The following is a 23,627-nucleotide window of genomic DNA, read 5'->3' on the forward strand; positions in this document are numbered from 1 at the left end:
AGAGGCCATAGCTCCTTTATGACGTTGATTTTCAGTGAGACACTTCCAGCTGTGTCCAGACAGCAGTATGTTCACACCGGTGAGGACCATGTTTCCTAAGGTACACTCGGTTGTTGACCCTGTGGTTGGGGTCTGTTTTCTGAATCGAGCAGGATTTCCGTTCCCCGTGGTATCGTACCACCTGCAGGGCTTCGTCTCAGAGGCGCAGGTGGGCTGGAGAAACTTGCAGTGGGCGGGTCCACAGGGGCCTCTCTTCCCTGTGGCGGGAGCTGCCCTCCAGCCTGCTCAGATCCTGCTGCTTCCAGCCGCAGGCCAGCAGGTGCCACGGTGACCGAGCAGCCCAGTTGTCAAGGGATCGGCTGCAGGGAGCAGATTGTTTTTATACGGTTCTTTACTTTGATTGAAATCTTAAGCACTTCTGTATATAATGTGCTCTTGTCTGATCTGCTGGGTTTAAGTAAGCACATTGGCGACCAGATTCGCGCTTGGTGATTGCGTGGATGACACAGGGGAGAGGTCGAAATTCCTGGGCCAGACTTGCCTCTGTGAGCAAGCTGCTCACATCATAGGAGGGTCTCACTGGTCTCAGGTGGGCTTCTTCAGGCTGCGCTGGGACAAACAAAGGGCTTTTTCCAGGAAGGTCAGTTCTCGGGGCTGTGGCTACAGCCTGTAACCAGATCTGCTGTCACTTTAACCCCTTAATACCGTGGAAGACAGCGCTTCCCGCCTTCCAGTCCAGTCCTTGTTAGGCAAACGTAAACCATCTGTAATTTAACTCTTTTGTGTTCAGCAATTGATTGAGGCTTCCGAGCGGTTGAAGTCCCAGGCCCGGGAACTGAAAGACGCCCACCAGCAGCGGAAGCTGGCCCTGCAGGAGTTCTCAGAGCTCAACGAGCGCATGGCCGAGCTCCGGTCCCAGAAGCAGAAGGTGTCCCGGCAGCTGCGGGACCGGGAGGAGGAGGTGGAGGCGGCCGTGCAGAAGATGGACGCGCTGAGGCAGGAGGCCCGCAGGGCCGACAAGAGCAGGAAGGAGGTAGCTTCTCGGGGCTTCAGGGGACGCTGGTGGGGTGCCTGGGTGATCCCAGTAAAACAGCTTTGGGAGCTTAGGCTGCGTCACGTAAATCACTTGAAGATACAATGGATCTTAAATTTCACGTGAAGCCAAGTAGCCGCTTTGCTAAGCATCTGTTTTGTAGCTCTCAGCCCTTGTTCCCTATTTGTGAAGTTATTAAAAGAAGTTCCTGTAGTACTAAAATTGTAAAGCAGAATAGAGGGTATTCACGAACAAGACATACCATAGAAACACGTCATGATGTGACGCAGCATGGCTTCAGGAGACACGAAGGCTTCTAGGTGCTCAATGCCGCTGCCCCAGAGCAGTGGTCCTGAGACTGGCTTCGGAATCCTTGACACTCAGAAATCACTGAGGGCCCCGAAGGGCTTTTGTTTGTGTGGTTATAGGTCTTAGTGTTTACCACGTTAGAAATTAAAACTGAAAAAATGTTCAGTATAACAACAGACTCATTACATGTTAACATAAATAACATTTTTATGAAAAGTGACCAGTTTTTTAAAATATAGTGAGAAGTGTGGCATTTTTAACATGCTTATGCCTTTCTTTAATGTCTGACTTAATAGAAAACACCCGGGTTCTTATATCTGTTTCTCCATTGTCTGGAGCAATACGCTTTTTTGTATAATGTACATGAAGAAAGCCCAGCTCCTAAGGTAGGGACTTAGAAGGGGAAGGGCCTTGCAGACCCTAAAAGGGCCTCAGGACCCCACTTTGAACTGCTGCCCGAGATGATTTCAAACGTTCTGTTACCAACAGGCAACACATTGCCCACAACCCTTCCTTTAACATTCTGTTGGGTTTACTCGGTAAACTGAGTGGGAGGCGCAGAGCATGTGCTCCTGTTCCTTCATGTCCAGGGCTCTTTGTCCTTCGGCCTCAGAATGCCTGTTTGTTTTCTTCTTAGACAGTTGATTTTGCAACCCCAGTACATTTGTAGTTCTAGCCAACTGTAACTCTTTGTAGTGAACCCCTAATTAAGCATGACCATTCCAGTTCTGGGTGAAATGATACTGTGTCTGGGGTTTGCTTTAAAATGATTGGGGAGTAGCCATGCAGCTGAAGCAGGCCCAGGGTGCTACCTCTTGATGTCGAGTCATGGCACATGGGCTTCATTATACCACTCTATCTACTTTTGTGTATGTTTCAAGTCTTCCATTAAAAAAAAATGAATCTGGGACTTCCCTGGTGGCGCAGTGGTTAAGAATCCGCCTGCCAATGCAGGGGACACAGGTTCAAGCCCTGGCCTGGGAAGATCCCACATGCCGCGGTGCAAATAAGCCCGTGCGCCACAACTACTGAGCCTGCGCTCTGGAGTCCGCGAGCCGCAACTGCTGAGCCCGCAAGCCACAACTACTGAAGCCCGCACGCCTAGAGCCTGTGTTCCACAACAACAGAAGCCACCGCAATGAGAAGCCCACGCACTGCAACAAAGAGTAGCCCCTGCTCACCACAACTAAAGAAAGCCCGCGGGCAGCAACGAAGACCCAACACAGCCAAAAATAAATAAGTAAAATTAAAAAACAAACAAACAAACAAAAAACCCCGAACCTGTATCCTACAGGTATTGGAGTATTTGTTTTCACAAACTGGTATCTTTTCTTGAAATATAGTTTCAAAGTATCAATTTAAATTAGAATTTAAACTTGTTTTATTACTAACCAGCCATTCCAGTTAAGTCCTGAAGTGTATTTCTCAGCCTTTACTTTATGATCAAAATCTGATGAAGAGCGAAGAGTTACAAGGTTTCGTTCGCTTAGACTTCCTTCTGGGTAAAGGTCTAGCTGCCGCAGTGCAGCTGGTTTGTGTTGATAAAAAGTGCTGTTCTCCTTCCTTAGCTGGAAGCTCAGCTTGAGGACGCCGTGGCCGAGGCCTCCAAGGAGCGCAAGCTGCGTGAGCACAGCGAGAACTTCTCCAAGCAAATAGAAAGTGAGCTTGAAGCCCTCAAGGTAGTGCTCGGTTAGGTCTTTATTCTTACTGAGAGAGCAGACTCTTATCCTTAGCGGCTGCCGGGCGGGAGTCACCTTAAACGATGCGCTTGTCAGGGCTCCAACAAGACCTGGCGTGGGGCGGGGGCGGCGGGGGGCCGGGAACGCGATGTAAAGCTTATGGGAGCTTCTCACCTTTAAAAACCGGGTTCCTTCGTTTCTTTCCTTGTGTAAATGTTTCCGGCAGTCTAGAGCCAGCCCTAGCAAACTGACGCCTCATGCTTTCTCTGTGTCTGGGTTTCTAAATTCGGTGGAGTCAGTTTCTGTAAAAGCTTACAGCCCATGTCCTGCTGCTGGCAGTGGAAGAGCCGGGCTGATGGCCTGGGGCCCTCGTCCAGGGCCAGAGGGCAGTGGGGTGGCTGGGGAGGGGCGGGGGAGCGGGGGAGGGCTGTAGTGGCTCCTCATGGGCTTGGCGAGACTTCAGATCCGGGACTCCACTTTCTGAGCCTGGGTTTCCTCTGTGAAATGCAGACGATGGGTCTTCTCTCGCCCTCACACCTGGCCCGTCCCCCCAGTACACATCCCCGAGGTGTCAGCTTCTCCCCGTCGTATTTGCTTCCACGGGCAACACCTTTTGCCCGGACTCGGCGGCCTGTGACTGCGTCTCCCCGTCCCTTTCTGTGCCCTCTGCAGTCTGCTCTCCACACAGCAGCTCGTTACACCAAAGTCAAAGCTCGTCACGTCGTTAATGCCCTCTGATGGCTTCCCGCAGCGCTCGAATAACCCTGACCTCCTCCCTCGTGCCCCCCGATTCCTCCTGTTCTTCAGACACTTGCAGCTTGTCCCCCCACTCCCCTCACTCAGTGCCTCTGCCCTGGCTGAGCCCCTGCCTCCCCCGTGATGAAGACCTTCCTAGCCTGATGGCTCACTTCCCACGTCACCACCCCGTGTGACCCTGTTAGCAGGAGGGTGCCTGGCACACGGTCAGCCCTCCAGAGAATATCGTTGCGTGAATGAACGGACAGCGTGAGGAGACCTTGAGAACCATTCGTATCAGAGTGTGAGACGGAGCCTCTGGGTCTCAGGCAGATCTGGGCTTACCCCTCCCAGGGCAGACACACACACACACCCCCGCCCCCACCAAAGCCTGCCCTGCAGCTGTTAGAAGGACCGGTGTCTGTTGGCAGGGCAGAGGAAGAAGCGCTTGCAAGTGTCTGCCGTGGTCGGGGTGATGCCTGAGCCTCGAGGAGGGCGCAGAGATTTGTAATTTATTCCAACCTTTATCTTCAGATGAAGCAAGGAGGCCGTGGGCCAGGTGCCGCCTTAGAACATCAGCAGGAGATTTCCAAGATAAAATCTGAGCTTGAGAAGAAAGTCCTGTTTTATGAAGAGGAATTGGTGAGACGCGAGGCCTCCCACGTGCTGGAGGTGAAGAATGTGAAGAAAGAGGTGCACGACTCTGAAAGCCAGCAGCTGGCCCTGCAGAAGGAGGTCCTGGTGCTGAAGGACAAGTTAGAGAAGTCCAAACGTGAGCGGTGAGTCCGCACAGCCCCGCGGCGCAGAGGCCTCGGGCTGCGCCGGGCCCGGGGAGGAGCGTTGGCAAAGTCAGGAACCCCTAAAATCTCTCCTGCCTTCTCAGGCACAGTGAGATGGAGGAGGCCGTGGGCACAGTCAAAGACAAGTACGAACGAGAAAGGGCGATGCTGCTTGAGGAAAACAAGAAATTAACTGCAGAAAACGAAAAGGTGATTTAAAGGATCTGAACCGTCACTTTGTGGATGCTGTAATTTTTTCGTTCTTGAGTCTTAGAAGTTTGGTGTTTTAAGTATTTTAATTTTTAAGTGAAGTAATAGTATGTTTGATCTTTTAAGTGGGATGTTTTCATTTGGTTACAAGCTGCTAATTACCTGAAACCAGTAGCTCTAATCACTTTGATGTTAAGATTCGTATTGAAACGTGACTTAAGTTTGATATGATCAGAAAGTCCACATTGGAAACTTCGTTTGGGAAACTCTCATAACGATTAAAGAAAACTTGCAAAATTCAAAAGGACTTGTAGTTTTCATAATGCTGAGGATGCCCAGTAATGAGTTGTGTGTTACAATTGTTTAATTTCAGCTTTGTTCCTTTGTGGATAAACTCACAGCTCAGAACAGACAGCTGGAGGATGACCTGCAGGATCTGGCAGCCAAGAAGGAGTCGGTTGCCCACTGGGAAGCCCAGATCGCGGAAATCATTCAGTGGTACGTGCACGGCGAGCCCCGCGGTGCGGCCCAGCTGGCGCCCCCATCGTGGTTTCCCCAGCTGCCACCTCCTCCTTCACACCTCACACTGTGTCTCTGAGGTCTAACCCTACAGATCTCGCCTGTTTCCCCCAAATCGGTACCGTCTGGGGGCAGCAGTTCTGTCCCGTGATCATGATATTGGACTGAAGGTGGAGAAACAGCACCACCAAGTCCCCGAGGGTGTGGGTCACGCTGGTCCCCGCCCCGCATGTCCTGGCTGAAACGGAGGCAGAGCTTCTGGGAAGCACGGCTGCACGAAGGCCCAGGAGCCCCAGAGAGCGAGCTGGGACTGGCCTCCCCTAACAGGGTGTGGGCTCGTCACGGGTGTTGGAGGGTGACATGGCATTGGGCCGCCGTGTCCTGAGGAGGGGTGGTGGGCACCTCTGGCTCACGGGATGGCTGTTCCCCTCCAGGGTCAGCGACGAGAAGGATGCCCGGGGCTATCTTCAGGCCTTGGCTTCGAAGATGACCGAAGAACTCGAGGCGCTGAGGAGCTCCAGCCTGGGGTCAAGGACACTGGTAGGTCTGGGTCTGAAATGCGCACTTCTGTTGCTGGGGGATCATAGGTGGCTCCAAATGTGAACGTGCAGGTAATTCAGTGACGTGGGAGGCTTCTGTGTGGCTGGCATCTTGTCGGGCGTCAGGAGATCACAGATTACTTTGATACCATTCATTCATTTAGCAAATCACTGTTGAGTAGCAGGCTCTGTGGTGCAGTCTTAACTTAGCAGGATGGGATTCTGCCGTCGAGGAGGTTTGCTTTATTAGTGTGTAGGTCTGTCCGTCTGTCCAGCAGCCTGTGTGACTCTGAGCGCTGGGCTGGTGGTGCTGGTCCCCGTGCAGCAGCTCGCGCCCCCTTCTCTCCTCCACCATTTACCCTTGTTAAAATACACATGTGTGAGTTACTTTGTGAATAATTCACAAAGTCAGAATAAAGGTGAAGAGGAACAAAACTTCATTAGGATTCTGGCTAGAATTAAACTTAGTGAACGCACAGTTTTATTCCATGTTTTCCTGGTTTGAAGGTATGTTTACCAAGGTTGGGGGGCCAGTACTTTTGGGTGGACTGAACTGCTGGCCCCCGTCCCACAGGGCCTGGAGCACGTGCGGCTTGTAGACGCTGAACCTCAGGAGTCCGTCTCTGATAGGTTCCAGCTCATCCTTGACCTCTCACTCTTCTTGCGCTTCTGTCACCAAAACACAATACATTTTTTATTTTGTTTTTATTTATTTATTTATTTTTGGCTGTGTTGGGTCTTCGTTGCTGCGTGCGGCCTTTCTCTAGTTGAGGTGAGCAGGGGCTACTCTTGGTTGTGGTGCGCGGGCTTCTCTTGTTGTGGAGCATGGGCTCTAGGCGTGCGGGCTTCAGTAGTTGTGGCTCTAGAGCGCAGGCTCAGTAGTTGTGACGCACGGGCTTAGTTGCTCCACGGCATGTGGGATCTTCCCGGACCAGGGCTCGAACCTGTGTCCCCTGCATCGGCAGGTGGATTCTTAACCACTGTGCCACCAGGAATGTCCAGAACACAATACTTTTGAAAACATGGACAGCTCATAATTTTATTGAAAGAAAAACTACCGCTGTGTTCTTCGCTCCATGATTGGAGAACATTTTCATTTTTACATTTACAAACACCAATTAGAATGAGCAGTAAATTTTTTTGTTTCTGTTTTTCTCTTTTCTTCCAGTCATGTTTACAAGTACACTGGCATTTATAAACTGCATTAAATAAAGTTTGTGCACAAACCTCATAAAAGATGAAAGAATATGTCCTTTTAGCAAAATGGGATTGTTGAGTTTTTTTTTAAATTTATTTATTAATTTTTGTCTGCGTTGGGTCTTCGTTGCTATGCGCGGGCTTTCTCTAGTTGGGGCGAGCGGAGGCTACTCTTCGTTGTGGTGTGGTGGCTTCTCTTGTGGCAGAGCATGGGCTCTAGGCACACAGGATTCAGTAGTTTTGGCATGTGGGCTCCAGTAGTTGTGGCTCGCAGGCTCTAGAGCACAGGCTCAGTAGTTGTGGCACACGGGCTTAGTTGCTCCACGGCATGTGGGAATCTTCCCGGACCAGGGATTGAACCCGTGTCCCCTGCGTTGGCAGGCGGATTCTTAACCGCTGCGCCACCAGGGAAGCCCCCGTTGAGATTCTTGTTGCAAAATACAGTGTGGGTAGTTCTTCGTGTTGAAGGACTAACTGGATGAGAATGTCCTTAGAAGTGTATTGTCCTTAGAAATGTGTTGTCTGTTCACTTATCCATTCTTGAGAAAGTTCCCCTAGGATGTGGTCCCCTGAGCCTTCTCTCAGCTTATCGGTCCCGCTGTCACCGCTAGATGGAGCCCTGCCCGCTCCTCCGTACACTCTTCTGCTTGTGAGCCATCTCTCTCACTCCGTTTTCTCCTTTCTTGTTACGGAGGAAAAATGAAGAATTCTTAACCGTATTCAGTGAAAGCCTTAAGAAAAAGTCTGCAAGATAATCTCTTCAGATTTCTCTTATGCTCTTGAAAGTCGGTGAGATACATGAGGCAGCTCAGTAAGAAAATGGAAGAATGCTGTCCTCAAGCTGGTTTATTTCACTATGGCTTCAACCTTCTAGGTCATTACAGCATTCTTCCTTTCTGTTATTATTTTAGTGTTTTATCATAGGTGGGAATAATTGATGAGTAATGACATAGTTACTAAGATGATGAAATAGCACAACGTTTCAAGACGTAGGAAAAATAAGGTAACTGTGATCCTAGAATGTAACTTAAATTTGTAGAAGAGTGTAGCGGAGCCCTGTAGAAATCACACTGCAGGGTCAGTTTTATTCTTAGAGAAAAAAAACCCGTCAATTTTATTCTCTAGAAGACCTCTAAGAAAAAAGTCACAAAACTAAAATTGGATCCCATGGACTTTAACATCTGAGAGTTGATACTTAAATATAATAAAAGCTTAAGATTAAAAGAAGATGAATTACTTATTTGTTAGCATTAATTTTGTTAAACAAGTAAATAGCTTAAGAATGTATTTTTAATATTTGAACTGATCTCTACAGGATCCCCTTTGGAAAGTTCGCCGTAGTCAGAAGCTGGACATGTCTGCACGCCTGGAACTGCAGTCAGCTCTAGAGGCGGAGATCCGGGCCAAACAGCTCGTCCAGGAGGAGCTGAGGAAGGTCAAGGACATGAATCTCTCCTTTGAAAGGTGCCTGCGGGGCCTTGGGCCACCCGGGGGCGGGCACTTAGTCGGTGCTCAGTCGGACCTATAGGTGCGCGGGTATGTGGGAGCGCTTCACCGCCCGGGGGCTGTGCTTATTAGTGTTTCAAGGGAAAATGAGAGCATGAGGGTCTGCAGTTTTGAAGTGTATGAGCAGGGGTACTTGTCGTGCCTGCCCTGCCGCTTTCCCAGGCACCTGGGTTAGACACCCTCCCCCCACCCCCCAACATCTTGACACTCTCTGAGCCAGCACAGAGATGACATGGGCTCTGGGCACTTAGAGCTGTTTATTTTTTATTTTAGCAAACTAAAGGATTCCGAAGCCAAGAATAGAGAATTATTAGAAGAAATGGAAATTTTGAAGAAGAAGATGGAAGAAAAGTTTAGAGCAGATACTGGTAAATTAGAATCAACGCGTCTGAATTTTTTTTTTTAATTTATTTTTGGCTGCATTGGGTCTTCGTTGCTGCGCACAGGCTTTTCTCTAGTTGCTGAGAGTGGGGGCTACTCTTCATTGCAGTGTGTGGGCTTCTCATCCCGGTGGCTTCTCATTGTTGCAGAGCACAATGGGCTTCAGTAGTTGTGGCTTGCAGCACGTGGGCTTCAGTAGTTGTGGCTCATGGGCTCTAGAGCGCAGGCTCAGTAGTTGTGGCGCACGGGCTTAGTTGCTCCACGGCATGTGGGATCTTCCTGGACCAGGGCTCGAACCTGTGTTCCCTGCATTGGCAGGTGGATTCTTAACCATTGCGCCGCCCAGGGAAGCCCCTGAATGATTTAAATACAAACCTTTTTTAATGAAATGGTTTTATTTTACATTTCATTTCTTTTAGGTTTAATAGTTTTTAGTTACATAAAGAAAGCACTTAGCATAATTCCAAAGTCCAAATTCTGAAGTAGAGTTTGTTCAGAGATGCCTTCTCCAAAGGTAGCCACAGTTTTTGGTTTATTCTTCCTTTGTTTCACCTTGAAAATATAAAGCAAATACCTGTAGCTGTATAATTAGACAGTTGTGTCCCCCATGACTTCACAAAGGCCTGCCCTGCTCTGTTCTGTGCTCAGGCGAGGCCACAGCCCTCAGCTGGTCCCGGACCCTTCGCCCAGCACAGCACAGCACCCTGCTGGGTGTTGGGCTATTCTGGTCTCTTGCTATCACAGAGTGCTGCGGTGAGTAGCCGTGTGCATATTAGCGTTTTCTGTTTCTGTCCGTGCATTTTGGGGCTAGGTTTCCAGAAGTGGGATTGCCAGTCAGAGGTTAAGCACGCATACACTTAGCCTCAGCTGTGCTGGATTCTGCTCCGACGCTTGTGCATTTGTGTCTCCGCCACAGTGCAGGCGAGCGTTCCTGCCCCAGGGCCTCGCCTACAAAGTGTGATCTTACTCTGAAGGGGTGAGAAGTAGCACCGCGTTTGCATTTTTTCTTATTATGAGCCAGACTGCACACCTTTCCATGTGTTTGAGGGCTGTTTGTATTTCTTATTCTGGTGACTTATGTATGTATCTGTGTTTTCTGCCCATTTTTTATAATTCAGGTTGTGGCTTTTTCTTAGAAGCTTTCTATATATTGAGGACTAGAACCTTCTGTTTGACAGAAGTTGCAAATATTTTTCCTAGTTTGTCCTTGTTTATCATGGTTTTTTGCTGTTGTTATTTTTGTTTTGCCAAGCGTAAGGTATTTTTATTGTTTTTTAACTTTTGTGTGTCAAATTTATCAGTTTTTTCCCTTTTTTGAGTTACAGGGCAATACCCCCATGTCCCCAGTTGCTCAAGTAATTCGCCCATGTCTTCCTTTGATGCTTGCATAGTCTCACTTTTAACATTTAGATTACTGACTTATCTGGAATTTACTATGATGTACAGTTTGAGGGGCGGACCCCGTTTTATCTTTTTCCTGTGGCTAGTTAGTTGTCCAGTACCAGTTATTAAAAAGTTCCCCTCGCTACTGATTTCAGATGTGGGTCTTACCATAGCTGAGATTTCATTACCGTGGGCGCGGGGGCTCTTCCTGGATTTTCTCCCCTGCTCATTGTCCATGGGCGATGCCCCCCGATTCTAGTTAGAGACGCTTCAGTGAATCTGCTTTAGCATCTGGTAGGTCTCCTCCCCACCCCCCATTTTTAGAGATTTCCGGATAGTTTTCCTCGGTTACTCTCTCAGATTTATCATTAACTGACAGAATTGATATCTCGGTGACACTGGGTCTTTGCATCTTAAGTTTTTTACCTTGACTGGCCTCGTTTTGTTCTCACAGGACTCAAGCTTCCAGATTTTCAGGATTCCATTTTTGAGTACTTCAACACTGCACCTCTTGCGCACGATCTGACGTTTAGAGTAAGTAATTGTTTTTTTACAGTGACAGATGAATTGATGAAGAGTTAGAAATCAGTTACTGTGATTTGACTACCTGCAGGGCCGCAAACCAACAGTACATTGGCCCCGGGCGGTTTAGCTCAGCTGTGCCGATCCTGCAATTGACCAGGGGCTAAACGTGTACAGTTGGAAGCAGTTAGGGTGTTTGAGGCGTTCACAGAGAGGCCCCTCAAGTTAGGTGGAGGGTAAGAGAGTTCTTGGCATCTTCCGGGAGGAAGTCCACACCGGCCTCTGCCTGTGTGCTGAATATTTCAGGCAGTTTTTAAACCACAAGTTCTCACGGTGAAGAATGAGCCGGTCATGTTCCCGTTTCAGTACGGTGCAGCCTCGCCGGGGCGGAGGTGGGTGGCTTGCAAGAATAGTCCGGCCCGGGCCCCTGTTGCGGTCCTGGTGCTGGAGTTCATCGCCTCTGCTCAGGGAGACCCGCCCCGGACAGGAGGAACCCAGAGCAGCCCCTCCAGCTTCGGGAGTGGCTGCTGGTCTGAGTGGATCCCGCTTCCCTCCTCTTCAGCTGCGCATTCTTCACATCACTCTGTGGAGGCAGGACGGTCTCTGCAAAACTGCAGGGATAGGCCCTTCCCAGCAGCCCCGTAAAGCAAGCCGCAACGGAAAGCTAGTGAAAGGAAATCTCATTAATGGGACTTCTGATGTGTTTGCCATTGCTTTTGTTTTCTAACTTTTTATTAGAAAATTTTAAACCTGCAGGAAAGTTGAAAGAATAGTACAGTGAACATATGTATCTCTCACCTGGCATGTTGCTGCACTTGCTCTCTCTCTCTCTCTCTCTCCCCACATGCACATGGACCTTTTTCCCCTGAGCTATTTGAGTGTGGGTTGCAGGCATCATGACCCCTAATACACTCAGTACTGCAGCGTTTCTTTCCTGAGTTGAAGACGTTCCCCTGCGTATCCACAGTGCCGTCACCACGCGGGGATGGTTTGCACTGATGCCGCAGCGCACAGCTGCCTTCCCTCCAGCTCAGGAGCCAGAGCTCGTGTCTCTTTGGTCTCCTCTAATCTGGAGCTGTGCCCCTGTCCCCCCCACCCCCCACTTTGTGTTTTATAACATTGATGTTCTTGTAGTGTGCCAACCAGTTCTCTTGTAGAAGGCCTCCACTCTTCCTCTCGATTAGATGTGGGTTGAACATCTTGATGTGAACTCTGCTTGGGAGATGGTGTGTTCTCCCCGTGAGTGGAGGCCAGTTTGCTCAGCACCGGGGACGCTAAGCTTCTTGACCCTTAGGTGGAGGTGGTGTCTGTCAGACGAGACCCCACCCCGGGAAGGGCCCTGGGAGCAATCAGCGGTCCCCGTGGGTTAGCGGACGACCGTGATCCTTGCCTAGATCAGTCGTTAGGAAATCCAGGCGGATCTGTGTTGCCCCCACCATTCTGGGCACACACCTGTTTACATTCACCTGTCAAGAGGGTTTTTTAAATCAAATTTGTGATGCTGCCTTTTCCCTGAAGTCCTCAGTTTTTAAGAGGCAAATACATGCAACCGTTTACAACCGCGGTACGTGCAGAACCTGCCGCTGCTCAGCCTGGTGCCTCCTCCTGGCCCTGCACAGCCAGACACCGTCGTCGGGGCAGATACAGACTCCCGAGAAGCAAAGACTGGGGTTGTTAATGGGGGGAGGTGCGGACAGCAGTGGCTTTTCTGTAAAACTAGTGGACAGCATAGCGATCCGTGAGGCGGCAGGTGGTTTCTGGCTCAGACCTTGCATCTCCGTGGGCGGCCAGCGGAGCGGTTTCAGCGTGGCGGCAGGGGTTCTGACCTCTGAACCTCATCCTGTGCAGCCAGCACCCCTGCCATTTTCATGCTTTAGTCCCTCACTACCCTGTGATTTAAGTAGGAAGGACACTTACTGATGGAAAGAAAACAATCCTTGGTCAGAGTCTTGAGTGTGCTAGGAGGGTTTCCAGACGTGAGAAATGTCTGATTGAAGCTTCTCCTCTGCTTTCCCCGTATTAAGCTTGCTGTTTATGCTAGGAATGTTTGCCACAATGAGTGAATCAGTACATTTTCACGCAAGTTTTTATTGGGCGGGAATGATGGTTTTGTGCCTCCTGTCTGTCGCACCCGAGGGCTCTGTCTCCTCCTCTCTGCCAGCCTCTTGGGAAGAAGGAGGCCGCTGCCCACGCCGGCTCCCTGCGCCCTCACTCACGTCAGCAGAGCGGCATTGGATGTGCATCTCTCCTCCTCCTTCGTTTGCATCCTTTTGTTAATTAACCAACGAAATGAAACTAGTGGGGCTGCTACACGGCTAAAATTAAATTACTTAATGTTCTTTTGCCCTTCATTTATCTAAAGATGGAACTGTAACTCATGTAACGCGCCTTACATATGGGAGAAACTTGCTTACATTTGTAGCTAATTGATCTGGCCTTTCCCTTGTGAGTCGCTTACGAGTTCCGGTGTTGGAGCACACAGCTGTGTGTGTGTTGTTGTGTATGTGCTGCCTTCCCATCTGAATTTGGCTCCCCAGACAGCAGCCTGATTAATTCCAGCCACAGGAAAGTGCTTCTCTGATTTGGTTCAATGGGATTTCGATTCGGAATGCAAGCTGTAAACTGCTCTCGTAGGCACCTACCCAGCCACTTCTGTGTCACATGTATGAAGCTTTGTAAACCGTGTATGTGCATCTGTGTAAGTCGTAATTGCTGGTGGTGAGGAAACGTTAGAATCAGGAACACTCATGGATGTGAAGTCATTTTCAGGTGGATTTAGAATGCAGCTTGAGCTTCAAAGTGTGGGAGTAAATTGGGAATCTTGAGTTATCAGAACAGAACATGACTTCCCTGTGTCATAAAGCTTCCAGGGAAATTCCTACTTCTGATCACAGGTCCATAGACTTTTTTGTTTTGTTTTGTTTTGTTTTTTGCAGTACGCGGGCCTCTCACTGCTGTGGCCTCTCCCGTTGCGGAGCACAGGCTCCGGACGCGCAGGCTCAGCGGCCACGGCTCACGGGCCCAGCCGCTCCGCGGCATGTGGGATCCTCCCGGACCGGGGCACGAGCCCGTGTCCCCTGCATCGGCAGGCGGACTCTCCACCACTGCACTGCCAGGGAAGCCCCATAGACCTTTCTTGACGTTAGTACGTTTTCTCGATCCCCGAGTTGGGGTTATGGAGCACGTGGCTGCTTGATCTCAGGGCTCCTGGGTGCACAGTAAAATCACTGCTGACTGACCTCAGAGGGTTGGCAGCTCCTGTTCCTGCCCTTAAATGGCTGGGCCGGAGGATGGGGGGGTCCGGGCTGCAGTTGGAGCGTGAGACCTTTGGCGATTGTTGTGACTTGTCAGAGTCCACCCTCCCACGCGGTCGCCACCCCAGCCTTAGAACGCCGGGGGCAGAGGCCTCGGAGAAGGTAGGGCAGCTGTGAGTGAGGTGGGGTCCGTGGCGGGACGTCCCAGGACTAAGGACCAGTGCTGGGACCTTAGGTCCCCAAGGAAATTCACTTTTTAAATAAAGAACATGTAGTTAGAGTCTAAATTCTGCAGAGTAAGCTCTTTTATTCCCACAGTATTTCTCTGCCTTTGTTTTCACAGACCAGCTCAACTAGTGAGCAAGAAGCACAAGCTCCAAAGCCAGAGGCGTCCCCACCAGTCCCTGTGGCCGCAACCACAGAACAGCAGGAGGTGAGAGTATTGCCCTGTCGACGCCCCGAGAGCCCTGCGGTCTGCCCCCTGCCCCCACATCCACGCGCCTCACGGGCCCTCGAACAGAAGCTGCCCTGATGCCTCACAGCTTGCCACTCCAAGCCCGGCTTGTGTTTGAGAATTACTGTCAGAGCATCAGCCAGATGAGGGCTGCTTTGACAGGTGTCTCAACAATCTAGTAAATTAAAATGCAGGACTGTTCATTATTAATCAGTTCTGCTGTGTAAGAGGCGTGCTGAGCTAGGACAGTGCTCACCTGTCCCCGCTTGTCCCCGCTTGTCCCCCAGGACGTGGCTCGGGCCCCTCAGAGGCCACCCACCGTGCCGCTGCCCACCACACAGACCCTCGCTCTGGCGGGACCAAAGGTAGGAGGGACCTTGCTCTTCCCCGGGGGGCCTTCTCAGATTTAGACAACTTTTGTGTAAATAAGACGGACTTAGTATTTTCACGTACACAGTAATGTTTTGTTCTGAGTAGTGTGTAATCCAGAAAGCATCAGGACCCTGTGTTTTCTATACTTTTTTAAAAAAATATATTTAATTAATTAGTTTATTTTTGGCTGCGTTGGGTCTTCATTGCTGCGTGCGGGCTTTCTCTAGTTGCAGCGAGCAGGGGCTACTCTTCCTTGCAGTGTGCGGCCTTCTCATTGTGGTGGCTTCTCGTTGCAGAGCACGGGCTCTACGTGCACGGGCTTCAGTAGTTGTGACACGCGGGCTCAGTAGTTGTGGCGCGCAGGCTCTAGAGCACAGACTCAGTAGTTGTGGCGCATGGGCTTAGTTGCTCCGCGGCATGTGGGATCTTCCCGGACCAGGGCTTGAACCCGTGTCCCCTGCATTGGCAGGCGGACTCTTAACCACTGCGCCACCAAGGAAGCCCCCTGTGTTTTCTTGATTAAACCAATGAGACATGAGTGCATTTTAATTAGCTGATTTCAGAGTTTAACCTCCCCGGCCCTCTGTCTTCACTCCCCAGACCGCATTTCCTAGTCCACTGGTAACCACTCTGCGCTCGGTGTCTGTTAAGTCCCTTCCCCACATTCGTTCCCATTTGTCTGGCTGCACTTTGGGCCTCAGAGGTCCACGTGGTTTATGGGAGGCACTGCTTCCTCCGCGTGAATGGAATTCTGCTCAGTGTGCAGCTTCCTAACTTGTCTTGTTCGTAAACGTATCTTGGAGAGCTGTGCCGTCAGTACGCCCGGGTTCAGCGTAGGTCATGGCTTCGAGGTGTGACAGGGCCCTGGTTTCAAGCTTAGCAGGTGTCTGGCCTTACGTACTAGATGTTCTTTTTTCTTTAACGTAGACATGGTCTTTTTTAAGGCTTCAGTCACAGACAGCCATGCCAGCTAGAGATGGGGGCTTGATTTTGTTTGAGACCAGCTAACGGCTTGGCTTTTGGACTGCGATTCTCGTGGACTCAGGGATCAGACTGCTCTCTGGATTTTGTGTTGGTCACTCCCTTGCTTCCTACAAATGGTTCCACATCTTCACGTGCCCCTGAAATGAATCCTTTCATTTGCCGTGTTAAGCTTCATGGACGCTGGCTGGGCTTCTCATTCCGTTGTCGGTGGCGTCCTGTGTCTGTTCTCCCGACAAGGAGCATTGGGTCTTTCCAGACTCTTGCCGGGAGAAACAAGCTGCTGTGGGTGGCAGCCCACTCCAAAACACGGCCCAGGCCAGCCCCAGAGCCTCTGGCAGGCAAGGGGCTCGAGTCACCACGGCGCCCCAGCCCGGCCAGCGTCGCTGGTGTGGGCGGCGAGGGTCCTCACTGAAGGCTGCACGTGTGGACTCATTTTCTGGCTCAGGCTCCATGCGTGGGGTCACGCCGGGAGCCGCGCACGTCGTGGTGAAAGCGTGTGGCTCAGCTTTTCCAGGGTGCGCTGCAGTTGTTGGAACGCTTGGTTACAAGCAGACATGTCCCCGGTCCCCACCGCCCGTGTCTCACCACCTTGACTTTCTTCCTGCAGCCGAAAGCGCACCAGTTCAGCATCAAGTCCTTCTCTAGCCCCACGCAGTGCAGCCACTGCACCTCCCTGATGGTGGGGCTGATCCGCCAGGGCTACGCCTGTGAGGGTGAGTGCGGCCTGCGAGCCAAGAGGGGCCGGGCGTGGGAGTCACGGTGAAGGCCAGCAAGGCCAAGGGCAGCCTAGCCGTGAGGGGCCCAGGGCACATGCTCCTTCTCTGGCTTTACAAGTGCTCGGTGAAGGTCTCTGAGTTGAGATCATGCTGCAGTGGACAGCGCGCTGCTCTGGGGTTACCAGGGTGTCTGTTGGTCCTTGTTTGTTACAAAAGGTAACATCCACGTCCCGTCCACATCCGTTCTCCTGCAGGATGAGGAAAAGCAGAGAGTAAGAAGAACTTTACGATCTTCCACTATCAAGTCATTTAGAGATACGCACCACTGTCTGGTCTCTTTTCTGCTAGTTTGTCATTGTTAGCATTTTAGGCCTCTGTGTTGTGGTCTTACCCTGCGCTGGGGCTGGGCGGGCATGCGAGGCCAGCCGAGGTCCCGCGGTGAGAACTGTGATGAGCCTGGGGCCGGAGCCCCCGAGCACAGGCGCCAGCCCCCCAGCGGGTGCTCGTGAGCGTGTGGAAGCGTTGCCCGACGCCAGCGCACCTGAGCGTTGTAGGAACTGCGCTAAAGCCGTCTCCTTCCTGGGGCGCCACGCACGCCTGAGGCGACTGCTGCTGTGGGGCGCAGGCGTGACAGTGTGTTCTGTGCTTTCGCAGTGTGCTCATTTGCCTGTCACGTGTCTTGCAAGGACAGCGCTCCCCAGGTGTGCCCCATACCCCCCGAGCAGTCCAAGCGGCCTCTTGGTGTGGACGTACAGAGAGGCATAGGAACAGCCTACAAGGGCTACGTAAAGGTAGGACGTTCCCCCCGCTGCCTGCCCAGGCAGGCGACCCAGCCTGGTGACCCACGGCCTTGCCCAGCTACCCTGGAAATTGGTCCCTTTGCTGCATGAAGCGACCCACATGCCGGTCCTGGGAGCCCTCTGGTCCTGGGAGCCCTCCCCTCCTGGGGTCCTGAGGGACCCCCCGCCCCAGAAACACACTCAGCATCAGCTGGGGCCTCTCTTCCCCACGTCCTGGGCTGATGCACTTAAGGTTTCAAAGCCAAGTGCCATTTGAAGGCGCTGTGCCCGGCCCGGCATTCCACGCTGCTCCCCATCTGCTGTGGGCATTCCACGCTGCTCCCCGTCTGCTGTGGGCATTCCACGCTGCTCCCCGTCTGCTGTGGGCATTCCACGCTGCTCCCCGTCTGCTGTGGGCATTCCACGCTGCTCCCTGTCTGCTGTGAGCACACCCATTCGTTGAGCTGTCTGCACTGTCCCCTGCGCCACCTTCTGTCATGGGCAGAGCCCCTCCCCAGCACTGCCCGAGTCATCCTGGGCCCAGCCTGGACTGGCCGTGCAGCAGCTAGGAGCGACCACTGCACAGCAGCCGCCTCCACTTGCCGTTGTCCGGCCCAGAGGAACATGGTTACTTTGATCTGCAGGTCCCCAAGCCGACCGGGGTGAAGAAGGGGTGGCAGCGGGCCTACGCAGTGGTCTGTGACTGCAAGCTCTTTCTGTACGATCTGCCCGAGGGCAAGTCCACCCAGCCTGGCGTCGTGGCCAGCCAAGTCCTAGACCTCAGGTCAGTGTGGTGTAGTCGATCCTCGTTCTAGGAGGTTTACTTGACTTACATGTCTGAGAATGAGAGTTTGTTGCCTGGTAGCCTTTAACCCCATTTCTACCTTCACGCCCTTAGTTATTGGGCAGCTCCAAAAACAGGTGCCTGCTAGAAACTTTCCTGCTGTGAATGTTTTTGCCCTGAAAGATTTGCCAAATAGGCATCTAATACGTACCCAAGAACAAGTAGAAAAGATCCCCGAGACACACTGACAGCCTGAGGTGGTCTGTGCTCTGTCCTCGTGAGCCCTTGTCTTCGTGTGGCCACAGCGTTTGCTGAGTGGCACCGTCTCTTAGGGCTTCCATCTCTAGTCAGATGCCTTCCTGCCATCCACATACAAAAAGGCACAGCACCCTTCCCTCCCCACCTTCTCTGTGGTTAACTCTGAAATGGACATAATAGCAACGTCGTGAGGTACTAGGGTTGTTGGGAAGATTAATTAAGCAAGTGAATAGACAGGGTGTGCTTAGCTCAGAGCCTGGCGAGCGGAGCTACTGTCGCTGCTGCCACGTCCTCTCCTCACAAGGTGGAGTGCCCGTCCCTCTGTCACCCACCCCCAGTGCCACACAGCATGGCACGTGTCCGGGGCTAGGGCCTGGCCTGGAGCTTCGTTCTCCAGCATCGGTCTTCGGGGGGCCCACGGGCAGGGGTGAGCAGCTGGGCACCTGCAATGTGGGAGCGGCCCCGGGCGACCCTGCTCACCCCTCGCTGCACACAGGTGTGCCCCTGGCCCAGCAGTGACGAGACCGCTCGCAGGTGTCCCGAGATGAAACGCTGCCCGTAGCCCAGGGTTTAGAGCGAACTGGAGGTGATTCCGTGGTTATCTCAGCACATTTTATTCCCGTTTATAGCCAGGTACAGGCCAAAGCAAAGAGGTGGTATGTTTGTACCTGTGGAACAGTCTGGCACAGTATAGAACAGTGTGACTCAGGAAGGTGGTTTTATTCTCAGTCATCCGTAATCATTGAAACGCATGCAAGATTCTTGTCTTTTGTTTGTTGCCTTTGTCATTATAAGCGTTTTCTTATCCTGGTGGAGGCGAGGAGCCTCCCTTGTATTCTAGAAAGTATCCTTTTTCATACCGTTCCTAAAGGGTGGAGGACAGAGTCCTGTGTGCGTGCCTCTTTTCTGATATTCTGAATGTGTTATTTCTTACCAGAGATGAAGAGTTCTCTGTGAGCTCAGTCCTGGCTTCAGACGTCATACACGCTTCACGCCGAGATATTCCGTGTATATTCAGGGTATGTTTTCTTTCCGATTTTTTAGAGACGTTTCATTAATGATAAAAAGTCCGTAGGGGGACTTCCCTAGTGGTTAAGACTCCGCAGTTCCCCTGCAGGGGGCACGGGTTCAATCCGTGGTTGGGGAACTAAGATCCCGAATGCCACGTGGTGCGGCCAAAAAAAAAAAAAAGAAAAAATCCATGTGGTTAAAGTGAAAGGAGTGTTGTGAGCATTTCCTTGTCTTGTAGCAAGGGGCTCGCGCACATCCAGAGCGGACCTCCCGTTTCTCCAGATCCTTCACACCTGTCGATGTGTCCCGTGTCGCCCGTCCCCCTCCCCGTACTGGGTAACGGACCTGCTCTGCACACAGCAGAGCCCTGTCTCCCCAGGGTCAGGCCCTCCCGCTCCGTCCTCCCTCCTCGGTCTGTGTCCCGGCTGCTCCAGTCCAGTGCGCTAGATGCTGGAGGCCGACACACGGTTGGCTACAGATGAAATGGACCATTCAGCCTCCCTCCTGAGGACTTGCTGGCCATTAACTGGAGCAAAGCCGGGGAGAAATTAGTAGACGTTGCTTATCAGCGGTCTTGCTGGCTGAGTCGGAGTGTCCCCTGCTGAGCTAGTGTTAGATGCTGTGGCATCAGGAAGCTTCTAAAAGATGGGGGACCCCCTCCCCCTCCACTGGGAATTTTTATAAGTGCAGAGAAATTTGGCCACAAAACCAAGTGTATGGATCACTTTCTGTGAAATCACATCTCTTCAGAAACCGTCTCTGTATACAATACAGAAAATTCCCGTCATTGTGTGCCCAAAGGATGATTTATAGCAACTAAGGTTGTCCCGTGTCCCGGTAAGTGTTTGGGGAGCGCCCACAGGGAAGTCGTTTGTTTGAAATCCTGTTGTCCCTCGACGTGTTCTGAGAGTGTTTCTCAGTTGTGATCAGAGCATTCAAGAAGGCAGCTTTCGAGTGAACAGTGAACCGCACTTCTGGCCAGAGCCGAGTCACCTGAGCTCTGGCGAGGCCGGGCTGCGGGCGCTGTGTGAGAGCCAGGCTGTCGCGGCCTGCGGGTGGCTGGACCAGGACCCTGGCGGCCCGCAGAGGCGAGCTCTCCGGGCAGCAGCCCCCGCCCTCACCCCTGCAGGCCGCGTGGCGTCGGTTCGGTGTGTCCGGTTGTCTTACGGCTCTTCTCTGTTTTGTTTTCCGTCGTGAAGGTGACGGCCTCTCTCTTAGGTACACCTTCTAAGACCAGCTCGCTGCTCATTCTGACGGAAAATGAGAACGAAAAGAGGAAGTGGGTGGGGATCCTGGAAGGCCTGCAGGCCATCCTCCACAAGAACCGCCTGAGGAACCTGGTGGTGCACGTCCCGCAGGAGGCCTACGACAGCTCGCTGCCCCTCATCAAGGCTGTCCTCACGGCCGCCATCCTGGGTGCGTTTCTCCGCGTCCCGGCTGCCTGTGGGCTCAGCGGTGTGGCCCATTTGAACTGGTAGTTTCTCTGCCGCTTTGGAAGCAGACGGCCCGCGCGCCGGTACTGACCGCTTTACGTTGTTCGCAGACGGGGACAGGATCGCCGTCGGTCTCGAGGAAGGGCTCTACGTCATAGAGGTGACCCGGGACGGTGAGTGAGCCGGACGCTCAGGCCGCCTGCTTAGCGCCACGCGCGTGGGGTCAGTGGTGGCAGCGTGTAGGGTTAAGACAGATCCCCTGGGTGAGAGCAGTAAGTCGCCGTGTCAGAGAGCTTTATAGAGGAAGGGAAAGGCCAGCGGCTGAGGAGAGGAATGCGCCACAAATAAGACAGATGCTCAGTGACTGTCTGCCTCGTGTCCCCCAGCCCTGAAGGCTGTGGGCAGGGCCCACCCGGTGGGTCCAGTGAAATGCAGAGACCAGCCTCGAGGGCGGGTGGTGAGCTGACTGCCGTGTATGTTAGGCCCTTCAGGGAGAGGACCGAGCAGGGAGTCGGGGCAGGGAGAGCTTCCCAGGAGGAGAAATGCTTCCTTAATTCCTGGGTGCACTGAGGCCTTACCAAAACTCGCCTTCCTTTGCTTCAAATTTTGACCTTTCATTCTTCCCAGAAGAAAAAGCAAAAGTACCCACATGTCTCCCCGCTTCACCGCCCTGGGCCCAGCTCTGGGCGCCTCCCCCAAGGAATAGGGAGTTGCCCCGAGGTGGTGGTGGTGCCTTCCCGATGGGCCTGGGGTCCCGACACAGGCACAGTGGAAGAAGGGTGAACACGTGTGGCCTTGGGATGGTGGCTGCTGCCACAGGCTGTTGTCCCTCGGGGTCCAGACCCCCGGCTCTCGCTCAGAGCCCAAGTGGAGGCCCTGCCCCAGTTAGGGTATCGAGGGTCCTGGGTTGGTCTGGGGGCCCAGTGAGCAGGTGGGAGCCTTCAGCGAGTTTATCCAAGGATCCAGTGAGGTTTTTTTGTTTCCCAACGTGGTTCCTGGCTTCAGGGATGAGCCGGAAGGCCGTCCAGATCCACCCACGCAGGGCCTCACTGCCCTTGGCACCTCCCAGCCAGGGCCCTGGTGCCAGGCGTGTATGTGAGATGACGAGGAGGGGGCGCTCCGGGTGGGGCGCGAGCAGAGGCCCCTGGCCTCACGCTCTGGCCCCCATCCTGCAGTGATCGTCCGTGTGGCCGACTACAAGAAAGTGTACCAGATCGAGCTTGCCCCCAAAGAGAGAGTCGCCATCCTCCTCTGCGGCCGGAACCACCACGTCCACCTGTGTCCATGGTCCTCCTTCGACGGCGTGGAGAGCAGCGTGGACGTCAAGCTTCCGGAGACGAAAGGCTGCCAGCTCATAGCGACCGGGACGCTGAAGAAGAGCGGCCCCACCTGCCTGTTCGTGGCGGTGAAGCGGCTGGTGCTCTGCTATGAGCTGCAGAGAACTAAGCCTTTCCACAGGAGGCTCAGCGAGCTTGCGGCCCCTGGCAATGCACAGTGGATGGCCGTGGTCAAGGACAAGCTCTGTGTTGGCTACCCTTCCGGGTTCTCTCTGTTGAGCACCCAGGGAGATGGGCAGGCTCTAAACCTGGTAAATCCCAATGACCCCTCGCTTACGTTCCTCTCACAACAGTCTTTTGATGCCCTTTGTGCTGTGGAGCTCAAAAGTGAGGAGTACCTGCTTTGCTTCAGCCACATGGGACTGTACGTGGACCCGCAAGGCCGGAGGTCACGCACGCAGGAGCTCATGTGGCCTGCGGCGCCCGTTGCCTGTAGTATGTATATGTTTTCTGTTGCCCTACCCCGTTGCCGCTGTCGCACCACCGGTCAGCATGTGTCCTATTTGCTTTGGTTTGTCCTCTAGCTCCCTTAGCTGAGTGGTCGCGAGAGGCGGGCCCCGCGGCTTGCTGCGGGGGCAGGGTGGTCCCACTGCCACACCCCGGGCCCGTTGGAGTGGGCTTGCCCTCCTATCCCGCGGGCACTGCGGGGGCCCCTCAGCCCAGGAGCCCGACGGAGACGGCTGGCCTCCCTGGGGGAAGCCCAGGCCAAGGGAAGACAGGACCTGAGCTGTTTTACGTTTTAAAAGATGTTCTTCGTGATGATGTATAAACTTACACGGTGATGAAAACAAGCTAAAGGTTTCCAGTGACCAGAAAATACTCAGTTCTGATGTCCAGGTCAGAGTTCCTCTCGGGACAAATATTGTTCCGAGGGGTAGGAGCCGTTCTGGAGAACAGTTGTTGCTTCATCGGCTCAGTTACGTGTCCTTCTGCGTGGATGCCAGCGCTGGGCACGAGGCCCTGGAGTCTGCACTCCACAGGGGGCGCTTCCTGCTGGGCCTGCTGTCTGAGCACTTTTTAAAGACCCTAAACCTCCCATTCTAGCCGCTCGATATAGAGTATAGCAGGTGGGCTGCATCATGAGGCCGGAAGGCAGAGGGACGAGGAGTGAGTAGGCAGCCGCAGGGCACACGTTGATTTCCAGCTGTTGGGGGCTGGGGTCGTGGGGATGGGACGTGGGAGTTCGGTTTTTCCTTCATTACCTAAAGGAACAGTCTTGCGGCTGCCTCGTTGCTGGCTTCCCCAAGCTGGCAGAACAGCCAAGGCGCTGGGACCAGGAGCCAGGCCCGTGAGGGGAGCTGCCGGCCTTCAGCCGGCGGAGGCTCGCTGGACGTGTCCCGGCCTTGTTAGCCCTTGGCCAGGGCCTGGGGTGCGGTGCGGGCAGCCAGAGCCAGCAGGAAGGGCCGAGGCCTGGCCCTGGCGCTTCTCCTGGTCTCTCCCTGCCACACCCGCT

General features: G+C 53.0%; 1 protein-coding gene across 4 annotated transcripts in view; it reads left to right on the top strand.

Moving 5' to 3' along the window:
- CDC42BPB (CDC42 binding protein kinase beta) overlaps positions 1-23,627 on the top strand; it is a 121,824-nt gene that overhangs the window by 87,548 nt on the left and 10,649 nt on the right. For 3 of the 4 annotated variants that reach the window (XM_073800009.1, XM_073800008.1, XM_033850579.2), the window contains 18 exons: positions 791-1,033; positions 2,911-3,021; positions 4,291-4,535; positions 4,640-4,745; positions 5,119-5,243; positions 5,699-5,804; positions 8,316-8,464; positions 8,780-8,874; positions 10,725-10,804; positions 14,390-14,479; positions 14,788-14,865; positions 16,464-16,569; positions 17,227-17,363; positions 17,996-18,135; positions 19,331-19,412; positions 20,604-20,820; positions 20,948-21,010; positions 22,013-22,609. In XM_073800009.1, coding sequence (XP_073656110.1) covers positions 791-1,033; positions 2,911-3,021; positions 4,291-4,535; positions 4,640-4,745; positions 5,119-5,243; positions 5,699-5,804; positions 8,316-8,464; positions 8,780-8,874; positions 10,725-10,804; positions 14,390-14,479; positions 14,788-14,865; positions 16,464-16,569; positions 17,227-17,363; positions 17,996-18,135; positions 19,331-19,412; positions 20,604-20,820; positions 20,948-21,010; positions 22,013-22,609 — 2,770 coding nt within the window. The remainder of the gene's footprint in view (positions 1-790; positions 1,034-2,910; positions 3,022-4,290; positions 4,536-4,639; positions 4,746-5,118; positions 5,244-5,698; positions 5,805-8,315; positions 8,465-8,779; positions 8,875-10,724; positions 10,805-14,389; positions 14,480-14,787; positions 14,866-16,463; positions 16,570-17,226; positions 17,364-17,995; positions 18,136-19,330; positions 19,413-20,603; positions 20,821-20,947; positions 21,011-22,012; positions 22,610-23,627) is intronic. The other variant, XR_012329820.1, reaches the window with a different exon arrangement.

Source organism: Tursiops truncatus, chromosome 2, assembly GCF_011762595.2.
Source record: "Tursiops truncatus isolate mTurTru1 chromosome 2, mTurTru1.mat.Y, whole genome shotgun sequence".
Taxonomy (NCBI): Eukaryota; Metazoa; Chordata; class Mammalia; order Artiodactyla; family Delphinidae; genus Tursiops; species Tursiops truncatus.